General features: G+C 31.1%; 1 protein-coding gene across 1 annotated transcript; it reads left to right on the top strand.

Moving 5' to 3' along the window:
- Positions 1-7347: 7347 nt before the first annotated feature.
- Positions 7348-10468, top strand: FRS10 (FAR1-related sequence 10). The gene is made up of 4 exons (XM_016342077.3): positions 7348-7626; positions 7811-8925; positions 9005-9448; positions 9547-10468. Exons 2-4 carry the CDS (start codon positions 7906-7908, stop codon positions 10156-10158), a joined length of 2076 nt encoding a protein of 691 aa, XP_016197563.1. The 5' UTR covers positions 7348-7626; positions 7811-7905; the 3' UTR covers positions 10159-10468.
- The last annotated feature ends 5978 nt before the right edge of the window (positions 10469-16446 follow it).

The following is a 16446-nucleotide window of genomic DNA, read 5'->3' as shown; positions in this document are numbered from 1 at the left end:
ACAAAAGTCATAAGACAAGGTAATGATAATAATAATAATAATAATAATAATAATAATAATAATAATAATAATAATTATTATACAATTATTTTATAATCCACAATCCAAGTATGTTGGTACTACTACTAGTCAAATATTCCACATGACAGTTTTCATTAGAAATTGAGTTTTCATTAGAAATTGGGCTCCATGCTATGCTGATTTTATTTTATGGGTCAAGGATTTAATTGCTTTTCTAAATTGAGCCCATTCTAACTTCATGAAGTATTCACTATGGTATAGTGCTCTTTGGTTCAATATCCACAATGTGATGCAATGATATGAAATCCAAGTTTTCTTGAATGGACTCAAAAAGGGTATCCTTAGAACCAAAGCAAACTAACTCTTTGGTGGGCTTTGATCCTTTTGGGTTGGTTATCCAAATATAAAATAATTAAACTAACTTGCTTAATTAAGTGATAAGTTCATTCGTCTACTTAAACAAGTGTCAGGAGTTCGAATTTCGCCTTGTACATGCAACAACCCATTGTCCAGCGATAGACTTTTAAATGAAGCTTAGATCTGTGTCATTGATTTGTCGGGCTGAAGGATACTGTAGGCAACAAATAAATAAATAAATAAATAAAAGTGTTTATGTTCATCTGAAGTTGAATGTTGATTGACTTTTCACTTTTGTCTCTTTTGCCATGTCTTTTTTACATAAGATTGAAGACCACTTCTCACCTCAAATTGGTCACAAATTTCATCATCTACATCTTTATCAGCCACTCATGAGATTGAAGGTTACCCCATACCTCAAATTTAGACATTCATCTCTTTTGAATATAAATGGCCACATATAGTTTTTTTTTTTTAATTTGTTTGTGAGTGTGGAAGATTCATTAAAAAGTCTTATTTAAAAGTTAACATCTATTAGTATGTGAGAAAAAAGTTTGGACTACTTGAGTATGTTATCTCAAATTCAAGTTTTGCCTATTTGAGGGGACAAAAAATAGTAAAAGAGAAATTACTTTGTATAAACAATTAAATTTAAGTATATAAATAAAATAGAAAAATATCATTTTAAGTGGTAAGATGAATAAAAATAATTATTAAAAAGAATAATAACCATCATAAAATTAAAATAAAAAATTATCAAACAAAAATATAAAAATTCTAATATTATGGCATAAAATTATTCATCTTAAAATTTAAATTATTAAATAATATTACATTACCCTAACATTCACAATTTTATTATACTATCATTAAATTTACACTAAGCTTAATATTTTTTTTTGGTGACACACTAAGCTTAATAATATGTCTTCAACCTTAGCTTTTTCTAAATGAGAAACAAAATCTTTGTATAAAGATTTCTATTTCTTACAAAATAATAATGATTTAAAGGCCTGTCCTCACACGTGGGTGGTGGAGAGTGATGGCACCAAAGACTAAAGAAGAAACCTTAGATCCAAAGGAATAACAAAGCTTTGCCAAAACCCAAAATGACTCTCAAAATGTTCATTGATTAATTTTTGAGTTCTTGATTCCAATCACCATTAACAAGAATAAGTAGAGTTGCTTGTCCTTGTGGACTAATCTTCGTTATCTCAAATTAAAATCTCCAATTAAAATAAAGGGCATCACCGCAAACCGACCAATCAAGAATCAATACCAAAACATTCCATCAAGGTTGTTCATTTACTAATATGCCCTTCAAATTTGGTCCATAAAGCAATTATTCAAAAGTTTATTATCCCTTCCCCCGTCCTGGCCGTCCATGATATGATAAGAATATTTAATTTGGAGTCATTATTCACTTCTTAATGCAAATAGTTTTCATCATCTTTCTTGTCTCGTTTGGGAGTTATACCTAATGCTGAGATCGTTAATCATAATTTTGGAAAGAGATGTTTTAATGCCAATCTTTTTTCTAAAAAAAAATTACAAGGACAGAACAAACAGACGAAAAATATAAAATAGACAATTCGTTATTTAATTAATAATTATATTACATGTATAGTAAAAATCAACTAATAAATTAACTATTAATATAAAAAATATGTTAAAATATAAAATATATATTAAAAAATATATACAACATCATATATATTTATATATAAATATATAATAACTGATATTTAGTATATACGTAATATTTTTTTAACCAATTAATTTTAAGTATTGTAAATATAATTAAATATTTCACATAATTTAGTTATATATACGTATTATCTTTTGTTTATACATTTTTTAATCTCAAATTTTATTAACAAAATGGTGACTTCTACAATTCTAAAAATTTTGATTGCTTTTTTTAACAATTTTTTTTATTCTAAGTGAAGTTGATCCATTTTTCATGTGAGGGCAGTTTGGGAAAAAATTCATATACTTTTTTATAAATTTAATTTTAATATACTATCAATAAAAGATAATTTTATACGTACATCGAATTACGTATCATCACATCAATAAAAATAATTACTTTTTATATTAATTTCATAAATAATCATCCAAAAAATAAATATAATTATATCACTGTGTAAAACGTTTTATACAATCAGTGCATTAAAATTAAACTCCTCCAGTATGTTAAAAATAATTGGCATATGGGGCAAGTAACATTTGAAACATCATTGAGAGCATAAAGAATCTCTTCACACATATATAATACTTTGCCAACTCCAATGTTGTTACACTATACACATCTTTATTTATTCTCCCTTTTTCCCTTATTATTCTTCTCTCTTATTTCTCTAGAGTTAATCAAGGTGCTTGTTGTAATACTAATCCATGGATGTATCAGAAAGGCTTCTAAGGTATAGATACCATATAAGCACAGTGATAGCAATTTCAGTTTTATTGTCTTTGATGTTGTATGCAGCACCAAGATTTGTTACAATATTGGCATATTTCTGGCCATTGTTTGCTTCCACAACAGTCTTCTTGGTTGCAATAATAGCCTTTGGAGGGGTTTCAAAGTTCTCAACTGATGAATTATCTCACCATCATGATCTTCATGGTGAGAAAGCTGGTGAGGGACTCTTGGATTATGTAGCAGGTGTAGGATCAACATCATAGTGAGGATTCTCACAGCTTCTAAAACATGTTAATGATGACGGGGTGTTTATGTAATTTCATGAGGCTTAATTAGTTTAGAAACCCTTTAATTTTCATGCTTGATTTCTGGTGACCTGGTTGATGCTCCAAAAGGAAATTGTATCAATCTAATTTGTATAATAATTGTCACAGAAATATCAAAGAAAATAAGCAAGTGTAAAAAACTGTTCTGTTCCACCTCCTCTTTTACTTTGTCTTCACCTTCTTATATATGTTTTCATTGCATTTGTTACTTAATATACATTCATGGAGTGTTACATGAATGTATATTCTTCCATGAATGCAAGGATTTTGCAGCAAAAGTAAAAAAAAAAAAAAATATATATATATATATATATATATATATATATATTATATAATTATTTTTATATAAAATTTATAATTAAAAATTATTAAATAATAATAATAATTTAATTAAATATATTAAATTATCAAATTATTTATTATCAATTTTATATAAAAATAAATCTACGAAACGATTCATAATATTATAAATTACAAAGTAATAGGAACATATATTATAATTTTAATATATTTTAAAGGTTAATACTTAATAGTCAAATTAGTTCTTGAAAGATAAGACATTCTTTAAATTCGTTCTTAAAAGATTTTTTTAATTAAATTAGTTCTTTAAAGATTTCAAATTAATCATATATGTCCTTTAGATACTCCACTCACAATTTTCATCAATGATTAATGATGTAAAATATTAAGTGATAGTATACATGACACATAACATGTTTAATTAGACGTTAATTAAATATGTTTATAAAAATCTATCAATTTAGTCACTAGGTCATATTTGGAATAGAATTTTTGTAATTGAAAAAATGATTAAATTAATAAATTTTCATAAACATATTTAGTATATCCAATTAGACATATCAGGTATTATATATGTTATCAATTAATATTTTACAACATCAATTTTTGAAAAAAATTGTTAATGAAGTGACTGGAGGACAAATATGATTTATTCACAATCTTTAAATGACCAATTTAATTCAAAAAGTCTTTTAAATATAAATTTAAAAAATGTCTTATCTTTCAAAACTAATATGACTATTAATTCTATATTTTAATATATAAGAACATATATAGGAACATAATATTGTAAATTGTAAAGGGCTAAGGCCTAAGGATAACTATAAGTCTATAACTAATACTTTTAAGATAAGTATGAGTTTTATTGGGGACCATATAGAATGGTCAGTTATAATTAATTAGAGAATTACAACTTGTGGCTTTAGACTTTAGAGACATGATATCATTGTTTTAGTTCTGAGGTCATCTTTAGGAGTAATAAAGTGATTTTATTTTATTTTTTCCTAAAGCATCTACCTTATCAAGCTAAGTGTTGAAAACACCGCCTTTAATTTCTGAATTTATTTAAAAAGAATTTAAGATACCACTATATCCTGTTAATTGGTCCTACACTTGCACACAGAAATTTTTCTGCATTTGTTCACTTTTCAAAATAAGACTCTCTAAATATTCTGATATAATAATATAATCCTTGATAGATGAATGTCTATGACAAGTTCATGCATTTTGCAATTTTCCTTAGAACTTTATAAATGTGGGTGATATATTATATAAAAAATACATTGCAAATGCAAGTAAAACGAGGAACATTCATGTGCCTTTGCACCACTTCCCTTCCATAGACATTAACTTCTTTAACCATATTGCAAATAAACACAGATTGATTAGTATTAATCTATAGAAAAAACTACCAAAAGTAACCATGACATTTACGAATGCTGACAAAAGTACCCATAAACTAAGAAAATTAACGATGTATCTATGGAAAATGAGTTTTGTATGACAAAAATATCCGAACACTAATTTTTTGTTGATTTTTTAATAAAATTTTTAAATTATCTCACCCTCAACCTTAACTCACTTTTTCAATCTTCCATAACTCAACATGCACCTTTAAAATCATTGCCATAGAATCCAAACTACTCCTACAACAGACAAAATAAACCTTTATGGTGCAACATAGAATTGCAGCGCCGAGATTAACAAAAGAATCAATCAATACCGATGAAGAATCAGAGAAAGAATTATAAAGAAGCAGTTTTTAGTCGTTTCAGTTGTTTTTTCCTTTTTTTTTTTTCTTAATTTGGGGGCTTTCTTTGTGTGAAGGGATGTGGTAAAAAAAATGAAAAAGAGCTCACCATACTAAATTTATCTGCCAAGAACCGGTCGAAGTCCTCTACCACCACTACCATTGATTTCGGCCTGGTCTATTATAGAAGTAATTTTGAACTCCATAACAAAGATTTTAAAGGTGCAGGTTGGGTTATGGAAGGTTGGAAAAGTGAGTTGAGGTTGAGTGGGGGTAGTTTGGAAATTTTATTAAAAAATCAACAAAAAATTAGGATTTGGATACTTTTGTCATACAAAATCCATCTTCCATAGGTATATCGTTAATTTCCTTAGTTTATGGGTACTTTTGTCAGCGTTCGTAAACTTTATGGGTACTTTTGGTAGTTTTTCCTAATCTATAAAACATGGATACTTTGCTGGGTTGTCATGTCTGCGTATTGAATACATTTCGGATACGACATTCGTCTTACACGCGTGTCTTATAAGAATCTAATATTCGTGTGTCTGCATGTATGTCGTGTCGTGTCCCGTGTCCGTATTCATCATAGGTATTAATACTATGTCTATATGTTATAGGAAAAATTTAAAGTGTGTCGGGAACACCAGTATTCCAGTTATTTTAACCGTTGATTTCAATTAATATATATTATATATATTTTTTATAGTTTAGATCAACGGTTAAAACAACTGGAATATCGGTGTTACCAGTACACTTGAAACCCTTCCTACGTTATATTGTGTTGTTATGTTTACATATAACTTTATTCTCAATCCCCATTGCCTCCATAGTCCATTGATGAGGTGCAATTCTTGGTTTAAAGCACTTTCCATATATACTATTTATGAAGTTGTTATCTTTTTTTTTTTCTTCGTTTCATACTGGAATTCCTTTTACTCCACCACATATAATACAGTATAGATGAATGAAAGATAGAGTCTGAGTCTATTTGAACATTTTTAATCAATTTTTAGTACTGAGTGAAGAAGTAAAAACATAGAAATGAGAATTTTGTTTGTGTCTCTCAGATGTCAGATCCCTTTTTATGTGTGTCTTGTGAATTTAAATGCATCACTTTAATTTGCTCTGATTACTATGAGAGTGACAATTTTGTTGGAAGGCCCATTTTTGCCAGTGTTCTTCTTCTGTGTCTAACTGTGCCACTCAATATATATTCAGATCAAAGTATCAAACAATGCAAAACATGAGCTTCATTGATTGAGACTTGAGTGGCTCTAGTCCCCATGACTGATAATATTCCCTCTCTTTCCAAAGATTTGTTATGGAAAGTAATCTTGTAACTTAATTAGTAACTTTTATAATTCTAATCTAACACAATTCAATTATTTTTTAATCTAAATGAAAAGTCAAAGATAGACACTTATTTGAGATGGATCAGAATCATGTTGAAACAATTGCAGTGAAGAAAAAAAAAATGCATAGCTACTTCCAAGAGAGTGGTTGCTGGCTGCTGCTAAAATCATGTATGTATTTGGCAGTGTTAGGATATAGGTCCAAGAGAATCTCTGCATGAGTCATGCCCAATTAAGACATGAATGCATATACATAAAGAGAGAAAGATACAAAGGTGAAGATGAAGAAAAAGAGAGAATCTCTGCATGAGTCTGCTCCTTTTGTCACCATGTATGTATTGTCCAAAAGCCTTGTACCATTTCTCCTTTGGCAATAGGTAATAAGAACAACACTATCCATATTCAACAACATTAGTTCACAATATCAGAAGTGAGAATGTGCATTATTGTTGGGGGAATACTGAATAAGAAAACATATAATGGTAAAACTTTTCATACATTTTCTAGTACAATCATGGGATCACAATCACTTTAATCCAGCCTTTCCAAAAAATGAAAAGCAAACTTCTTTTTTTTCCTTTTGCAAAATTCACATATGAATGCACTTTATTCTACAGCACCTTTTTAGGCCCAGTTGAACAATAGCAAGAGTGTCATTAAAAAGAAAGGGCATAACATCAATTAGGCACAAATCAAGAATAGGAACCTCAGAAAGTTGCATCTAGTATTTCAACTCAGAAATTGACTTCCATAATTGTGCAAAATTCTGTCAAATTAATGAAATTAACCAAACAAGAACAACCTCTCCTCTTGTTTTCTTTTTTTTTGGACTGGATCCTTTTGGTTTTTCAATTGGCCCATAAAAACCCTAGCCCAATATCCAAAGTGGATTTCAATTTAGTTGAGCAAAAAGCGAAAATTGCCACCCCCCCAAAAAAAAAAAATCCCCTTTCCCACCCAAAAATGGTTTCTTTCTTCAATTTTGAGGGAATTCTCGGAACCTGTAATAAAGAACAGAAACAACAGGAGGATCAAGAGACAAATCAGAATTAGAGAAACAAGGAAGGGGTTTAAGTACTCTCTGCTACTTTATCTCTGGTACGATTCTTCAACTCATACCTACTTCCCTCAAACTTTGTAGCTCAAAAAATTCACTCATTTCCGCAATTTTCAATCTTTTGCTTTGAAAATTTCGTGGTATTAAAAAAGTCTCTCTTTTTCTTAAAAATAATTAGGTTGCCCACTTTTTCTTTTTCAATTCTGTCTGTCTTTTTCTTTCTAGGTGTTTGCTTATGCTTGTAAATGCTTACATGGTTCTGGGTCGCTTAAAAGTGTGTAACTTTAAGTGATTTCGACACTCAAATTTGAAGCTGGACAATGACTTCCATACCTTCAAAAAACTTATGGATTAGGAGGCAACAATGCCCTTGTGGGGATTGGAAGTGTTACATTACATATGAGGGTGATTCTGATGAAGGTTCTAGAGCAGAAGAATTGGTAAAGGCAGAAAAAGCTTCATCCGGTGCCATGATCACCCCATATGTTGGAATGGTATTTAAGAGTGATGATGAAGCTTTTGAGTATTATGGCAATTTTGCTAGAAAGAATGGGTTTTCTGTTAGGAAGGAAAGGTCTAGGGTTAGCCCCCAGTTGGGGATTTACAAGCGTGACTTTGTTTGTTACCGTTCTGGATTCGCCCCGGTGAAGAGGAAGCCCAATGGAGAACACCATAGAGATAGGAAATCGGTTAGGTGTGGATGCGATGCGAAAATGTATCTGTCTAAGGAGGTGGTTGAAGGTGTTTCCCAGTGGTTTGTTGTGCAATTCAGCAATATCCACAATCATGAGCTATTGGAAGATGACCAAGTGCGCCTTCTTCCGGCTTATCGAAAGATTCACGAGGCCGATCAAGAGCGCATACTATTGCTTTCTAAAGCAGGGTTTCCGATACATCGGATAGTGAAGATGTTAGAGCTGGAAAAGGGGATTCAAGGTGGGCAATTGCCCTATTTGGAGAGGGATGTGAGGAACTTTGTTCAAAACCGTAAGAAGGTTGTTCAAGAGAACGAGGCATTGCTCAGTGAGAAGAGAGAAAACGATCTATCAGAACTTCTTGAGGCATGCAAAGCCATGAAAGAAGTTGATGTTGACTTTGTTTATGATTTTACAGTGGATGAGAATGATAAAGTTGAAAATGTAGCTTGGTCATATGGTGACTCTGTTAATGCAAATGCTATGTTTGGGGATGTAGTTTATTTCGACACGACATATCGATCAATCACTTATGGATTGCTCTTTGGAGTGTGGTTTGGTATTGATAGCTGTGGCAGAACCATCTTTTTCGGTTCTGTTTTGTTGCAGGATGAAACTCCTCAGTCCTTCTCATGGGCATTGCAGGTTTACTACTAGCATACTCTCTAAGATTTTACTTCTGCCTTTATAATTATCCTCTTATGATGATTATCCCTCGATACAGACTTTTGTCCGATTCATGAACGGAAGATGTCCACAAACAATTCTAACTGATCTTGACCCCGGGCTTAAAGATGCCATTAGAAGCGAATATCCAGGAACTAAACATGTCATTCCACCATGGAATATTCTATACAAGGTACCAAGTTGGTTTTCTCTTCATGTTGGGCCACGCTATGCAGAATTTAAATCCATGTTTGATGCATTAATTCAAATTGAGAATACCGAGGAGTTTGAACTACAGTGGAGAGACATGATTTCTGTGTTTGGATTTGGTTCAGATAAACACATTGGTTTACTGTATTCTGTTCGAGCATCCTGGGCACAATCCTATGTGAGAGGTTACTTTCTAGCTCGAATGTCTACAATAGCTTACTCAAAATCAATAGATGCTTTTCTGAAAGGGATCTTCGCCGCACAAACATGTTTGCGTAGCTTTTTCGAGCAGGTATGTATACTAGTAAGAAGTAATTTGCCTCCTACGCTCGCACTAGCATTGTTTACTATACCAGTGATATAATTATTCACTGTTTCAAATTGTTGCAGATTGGCATTTCTGCGAACATCCAACATCAAGCGCATCAGGAGACTCACTATATGCATCTGAAAACTTGCATACCTGTTGAAGAGCATGCACGGAGTATCCTCACGCCTTTTGCTTTTAATGCTTTGCAGCAAGAGTTATTGCTGGCCATGCAATATGCTGCATCTGAGATGGCCAATGGATCGTATATTGTGCGGCATTTCAAAAGTATGGATGGAGAACGGCTTGTAATATGGTTGGCCGAAGACGAACAAATTCACTGCTCTTGCAAGGAATTTGAATCCTCTGGGATATTATGCAGACATGCTCTTCGTGTGTTCATCTTAAAGAATTACTTTCAGCTGCCTGACAAATACTATTTAAGCAGATGGAGACGGGAATGTACTTTACTGATTGATGATGATCACAACAATCAAATTACTGATGGGGAGTGGTTTCAAGAGTACCAGTCCCTAGCCGAAACTTTATTTTCAGAATCCTCGATTACAAAGGAACGATCTGACTATGCTCGAAGTGAACTGACAAAAGAACTTACCAGGATTCTCAATGAGGTCAGAAATCTGCCGGACACCGATGAAGTCCTAATGAACATGACTGTATCGCCGACCAGTTAGTTAGAAGTGTTGGTTTTTATATACATGATTACATAATATGCTAGTTTGAAAAGAGTTGCAAAGCAGAGAATGGCAGAACAGTAAGTTTTGAAGGGAAAATTGCCAAAACACTTTCAGCATGTGTTTGAAATGGCTAATTTACATGTACATGTACATTGATATGATTTTTCTTGTATCATTTTTTACATCATTGTCTTCTCAAATCCATGAAATGTTTATGATTTTGCTCAAGATTACAATAAATGCCCCTAGCTATCTGTTTGGTTGGATGATAGATAATAAAAGTGAATATTGTAGTGTGTTGAGGATACTTCCATTGTTGAATTAGTTGAGTAAAATTTAGTTATCATCTAGTTGAGTCAGTTTTTCTATGTTGCTCCAATTAATGAAATGTTGTCTATATCAGATTCTGATTTTAAAATTTTACTATTTTGTGATTGTATCCTGCACTTTTGGTGGCATGCTAAACATATATTTAATGTTTTTAACCTTCTTTTTTTTTTCACAAATTACTAGAAATAAAAAACAGCAACTCAAACAAAAAAGTGTTCTAATTATTTGGTCTGCATGAGTCCAATAATGTGTGATTGTCTTTTTACAATCAAACACCATATTTTCACCAAGTTAGTGTTTAGTTTGGTCAAGTTCATGTGGACATGGTGTTTGTTGCACTTGTCCATACCATATATCAAATATATTGATATTGATTGAGCAATTTCATACATATATATTTGTCATAATGTGGTGACAGATTTGTTTGTGTGCTCTAAAGTTCAATGATGAGCCTTCTAGATTTCTCCTTTTAAGGCTTGTTGTGTGTACCAGAAAGGTTTTAATTTGACATGATTTGTTCAACTTGAATCCTCACTTAGAGGAGTAGGGTCCCTCCCTTTAAATGATTTGGCCACAACTCACAAGATATTTCAATTGCTAAAGAATAATAATGTGCTTAATTACTTTCTTAATAGCCACACACGAATGCATAGAAAATCCTTATTGTTGAGTTGTCTAGTGTCTGTTCTACAGTTAAAGTAGTATATGACAAAAAGTGCAACATATAATTTCTTGTTATGGATCTGATTAAATCTTTTCAGTTTTCATATAGTACTACTATATTTCATATTTTTGGGGCATAAGCTAGGTATAATAATAGCCATGTTAATTCATTTTCCTTATTCCTTTGTGAATATTATGAGCCTGAAAAATATGTGGTCAGTGGTGAGAGTTGCAATAATAATCATTGAGCTATTAGATGAATAACAATGGAAGCACGTGGAAAGTATATGTCTCAGGAATTTGTTATATTTCTAGTTTCTACAATGGATTCATTATAGTATAGACCGTATCTAAGGGTGATTGAAAAGATTTTAATAATAATAACAATAATATGGAGATTAAAAGAACGTTTAGTCTTAGTATTAAAGTTTGTTTAAATGTCATTAAATTGTTAAAAAAGATTTTTTTAATAAAAAATATATTTTTTATTTTTTCAAAATTTTAATAGTAAAGTAAAATTACTAGAAAAAAAAAATTTAAGTTATAATTTATTTTTTTTAAAAGATATTTGTTATGGCTGTCGGCATTGACTAACTTAATTACAGCAGTTGAATATCATGTGAAGTAAGATTATAAAATTATCATATGCATGCCACAGGAGTTATTGTGTCCATGCCTCATGTTCATGTAGGAATGGCAACACAATTTGAATTTGTGGATATTCATTTTATTTTTATCTATTTGGGGCGGATTTTTAATGAGATAGAAATGGGTCAGATTTAGATATTATTCGTTCTTATTTGTTCCAGTATATATATAAAATATAATTTTAATGTATAATATGTATAATATATATAAATAATTAGTAAAATAATTGATAATATTGTATTATATTTAAAATTTTATTTTAATTTATGTCGTGTATGTGATGATGTTATAAATTTTAAATTTTAATTTTATTTATTAGATTTTAATATAATAATTATAAGAACAGGTAGGAACGGGACAGGTTAGGGTTCAACCATTTACTACTTACGGGACAGGTTAGGGTTCAATTATGTGTGTGTGAACTAGGAAAATTAAATGTTAGGAATGGTTAGAGATATAATTATTTATATTGTCTTTTTCTATTGGCTTAAGTTTTTGGCATAAGTTATTTCATAACATAGTATTAGAAGTTTTTATATAAAAATAATAATTGAAAATTGATAGATAATTTGACATATTTAACTAGATTATTTAATATAATACATATTAAAATCTTAAATATAATTTTTTCTTAATATATATTCACATCTTAATGTAGTAGTCACTACTATAACTTATTCTAATTAAGTATTTTTTTTCTTTTTTTTTTTTAAACTAATAATTAACCACATCAATGAATGGGATAGAATAATAGTAGTAGACAGTATAAATTATTCTTTGACAAGTCAATTGAGTCGCTGTATGTATGTATGTATATTGATTAATGTAAAATTGAAATGGTGTAGTCCATACAAATATAGTAGGCACTATCGTCTTCTAGATATATATATACTTTATGTTGGCCAGAAACTAGAGAATCATAATAACATATGGCGAATTGTAAATGACCCATGTTCAATAAAAGCCGAGGAAAACGCACTTTTATTTTGTAAATATTCTTTCTTCCATACAATAATTACTTGCATGTATAAAAAGGACAGTTCTATGTATAAGTATTTTTTGTAATGCAGGTTTTGCCGGTTTAAAAAAGGACTACTTTAATTGAATGATGTAATACAAGCAACTTAACAAACCAATAATAAGCTACTTATTATATATCGTATGTACTCAAATATTATAGTACGTTCTTGTCGTTTCTAGTATGTTCATCCTTAATAAGTTGATATTCTTTATTATCTGAGGATGATCATGGTTATTTCGTTCATATTTTTCTTAATTTATTAAGAGCAAGTAAGATGTTATTTATTATATGATGATTGTTCAAAAGAAAATAAGGTAGAATTAAAGGAAAGGAAAGTTTTTATTATTAAAAAAGTATAAGTAGACAATGAAAATACTAAACAATGTGAATAATGGGTTGAAAATTTGGCCGAATAAAAAAAAATTACCACTTAAATTATTCAAACCAAAAATTCCATTTAGTTATTACAAAATTTTAACCATCTCCTATATTCTAATTTACTAACTCAACATCTTTTTTTCCAAACTCTCTACCGTCGTGCCTTCATCAACCATCCCCTTTCACCGGCGTCAATCTTTTCCTCATTGAACATCATTGAATCGAACAAAATAACCATCTAATTAAAAATTAAAATAATCATCTATATACCTACTGAACTGAATATTTAGCATGTTTTACTTGTATTTACTTAAACTAACCATCCTCATTAAAAATACAATAATCATCAGCCAACCTAGTAAACTGAACAACCGTCATATTATTCATTATCAATGCATGGACTTTTGTTGCTTACCTTGTTAGATTGTTCACCCTCTACACCAATGGACACGTGAGGGTGAAGGCATGGGTGCAGCTGTGGCTGCGGAGGGTGTGGCCGCGCACAGTGAGACTGCAACGGTGTTGGCGGGGGGATGTGGTGGCGTTGGCACGGCCGGGGTTACAACGACAAGGGAATGCACGGGTGTAACTGCGGAGGGATGGACTCCATTTACGTGCATGTGAGGGTGATGCACTTATGAAAATGTTGCTACGTGTGTCCCTTGATGTCGATGGAACTGCAGCACACAGTGAAGCAACGGTGAAGGTGGGGGCTGCAATGGGGTCTGCACGGCCGGCGGTAGGTGGGCAGCGGGAAGGAGGATGCACGACACTACTGCGGAGCAATCTGACATTGCTACGGAGCGCAAGCGAGACGAGGAGATGCTTCGGCGGCATCAGCAGGAAGCTGGGTGGCGACGGCAGAAGGCTGGACAGCGTCGGACCGGACAGCGGGGAAGTGCAGCGGTGCCACCGGAGATCACAAATGGAGAATGGGAAGGAGCGTGAAATTGAGAGTAACTATGTCAATTGTTATTTGGTTTAATTGGAGTAAATAGCCATTTCTGACCATGAAAGATTCAAGTGCGGACAAAATTAACCACGAAAAATTAAAACTAAAGTTGTACCCATAAAAGATAAGTTTTTTTCGACAAAAATAACCAATCATTTAATTTTTATTAAATCCATTAAAAAATTAATTAAAATACCTAAACTATCCCTACCTTATTATCTTCCATCTCTTCCATCTTTACCTCATCTTTACATATAATCCCATTGTTAACCACCTATTCTTAATTTCTTCCTTTCCCTTTCACGATTAGCTTTCCCTCAAATACTTTCTAATTGTTACAGCTTCAAATCCACAAACACCCCACGGAACAAGCACTCAAGACAATCACATATGTAGAGGCAATCATCACGGAATTGCCGAGCCAGAAGCTTCGAACCTTATTCCCTGTTCAAACTCCAAAACCCAGATGTCAAGTGTTCTTTTTTATTGCAAAGCTTTCACATTTTTTCAATTGGGTCTTCGGATTTAAAATCGGATTCAAATACGACGAAGCGAAAGCAATAAGGTCGTGGATTGGAGCAAATGCGAGAGAGCAAAGTCAAGCGCGTTCTGTAACGACTAACGACCATGCGGGAACGCTGGAACCGTATAAAGGGACGTGCTAGGATTTTGGAATGTGACGGCGACTTCCTCGGCGGCAGTTTTCTTCGCCTCTAGAATGGTAGCAGTATCGGTGAATGTACATTCTTGAAAAGTAATCCAAAAACAAAAAGAAAACCAAAAAACACTAAACGAGAACAAAAAAAATAAGGAAAACTCCACCTTTCGATGGCTCTCCCTTCCTTGTGACATCCTTTCTCCCTTTTCTCCTTTACTGTTTTTCCTTCTCTATTATTCGCCTCTTTGCTTGTATTTGTTGATGCGTTATGTTGATATGATAGTGGCATTGATGGTGGTTTGCAGTGGTATGGGTGTGAAAGACGGATGTTAAAAATTTGAAAAAGAAGAGGTAATTTAAAAAGTTGAAGATAATAAAATAGATAAGGGTAGTTTGGGTATTTTAATTAATTTTTAAATAGATTTAATAAAAAATTAATAATTGATCATTTTTATCGAAAAAAACTTATCTTTTATGGGTATAATTTTAGTTTTAATTTTTTATGGTTAATTTTGTCAACCTCCAAATTTTTTATGGTTAAAAATAGTTATTTGCTTGTTTAATTATTAATTCTTATTTTTTAAATTTTAAAATATGAAATTAAAAATAATTAATAAATAAATTAAAAGAAAGAATGGATTTGATTCATCTTTTTAAGGTTGTTTGTTTTGGTAAAACAAAAAAAAAATGATAATCTTCTAAATTTTATAAGATTTGATTTATGATTTTAATTTTAATTTTTTTTATTTTATTATTTCACATTATTTACTATTCTCATTATTTTCTTATATTTTTCTGTGAGAAGGTTTATGGAGCCAGCAGTTTTATTAAAATTTGGTTAGTATTTTAACTAGCAAAGAAAATAAATAAATAATCTTATACTATTAGATGTAATCTCGTACAATTAAAAATATTAATCATAACTAATTAATGGCTATAAATTATAAAATTTGCTGGCTCTCTAGCACTTTTCTTTTTTTATATTATTTATTACTATCTTAAAAACAATAACATATACCCCGGAACAATATTGAAGCATGTTTTATTTCAGAATAATATTAGATGCAGTGATTTTTGTTAATTTTTTTATAAAAAATGTTAGACAATTAGTATTTTTTATTTTTGCCTTGTATTTAAATTAAGACTAGTTACTTTTCTAATTTTTATCGCTGAAAGCGTTGGTTTTCAAAATTTTTCATATTAAGATAAGATTTTAATTTTGATGCATTAAAAAAATTTTTCATACCATAATAAATTAAGCGGACTAAAATGAGCAAATATAATTTAAATTTTATTTTAGGAAAAATTTAGGGACCAGCAACTTTATCAAATTCTAATCGGCATGTAACCAGTAAAGAAAAGTGAACTATTGGATGAAATCTCACACCAATCTTATACCATTAAAATCATTGTTGATGGCTATTTGATGACTACAAATCATAAAAGTTGCTGTCCCTAACACTTCTCTTTATTTTATTATTCCATATATGAGATTAACGGTGGTCTGATCTGATTACAAGGTAATAAGGTGTGTTTGAGCTTGAATCCGGATTTCTTGTTTCATCTTCCTAATGAATTCTTCAAACTTCCTGTTGAGTTCTTCTGCATTTCCTACTTCTTCTACTTGTTCGTTAT

This window comes from Arachis ipaensis, chromosome B4 (assembly GCF_059453495.1).
Source record: "Arachis ipaensis isolate K30076 ecotype BB chromosome B4, ASM5945349v1, whole genome shotgun sequence".
Classification (NCBI taxonomy): Eukaryota; Viridiplantae; Streptophyta; class Magnoliopsida; order Fabales; family Fabaceae; genus Arachis; species Arachis ipaensis.
Note: the sequence above shows the minus strand (reverse complement) of the source record. Positions and strands in the feature narration are given on the sequence as shown.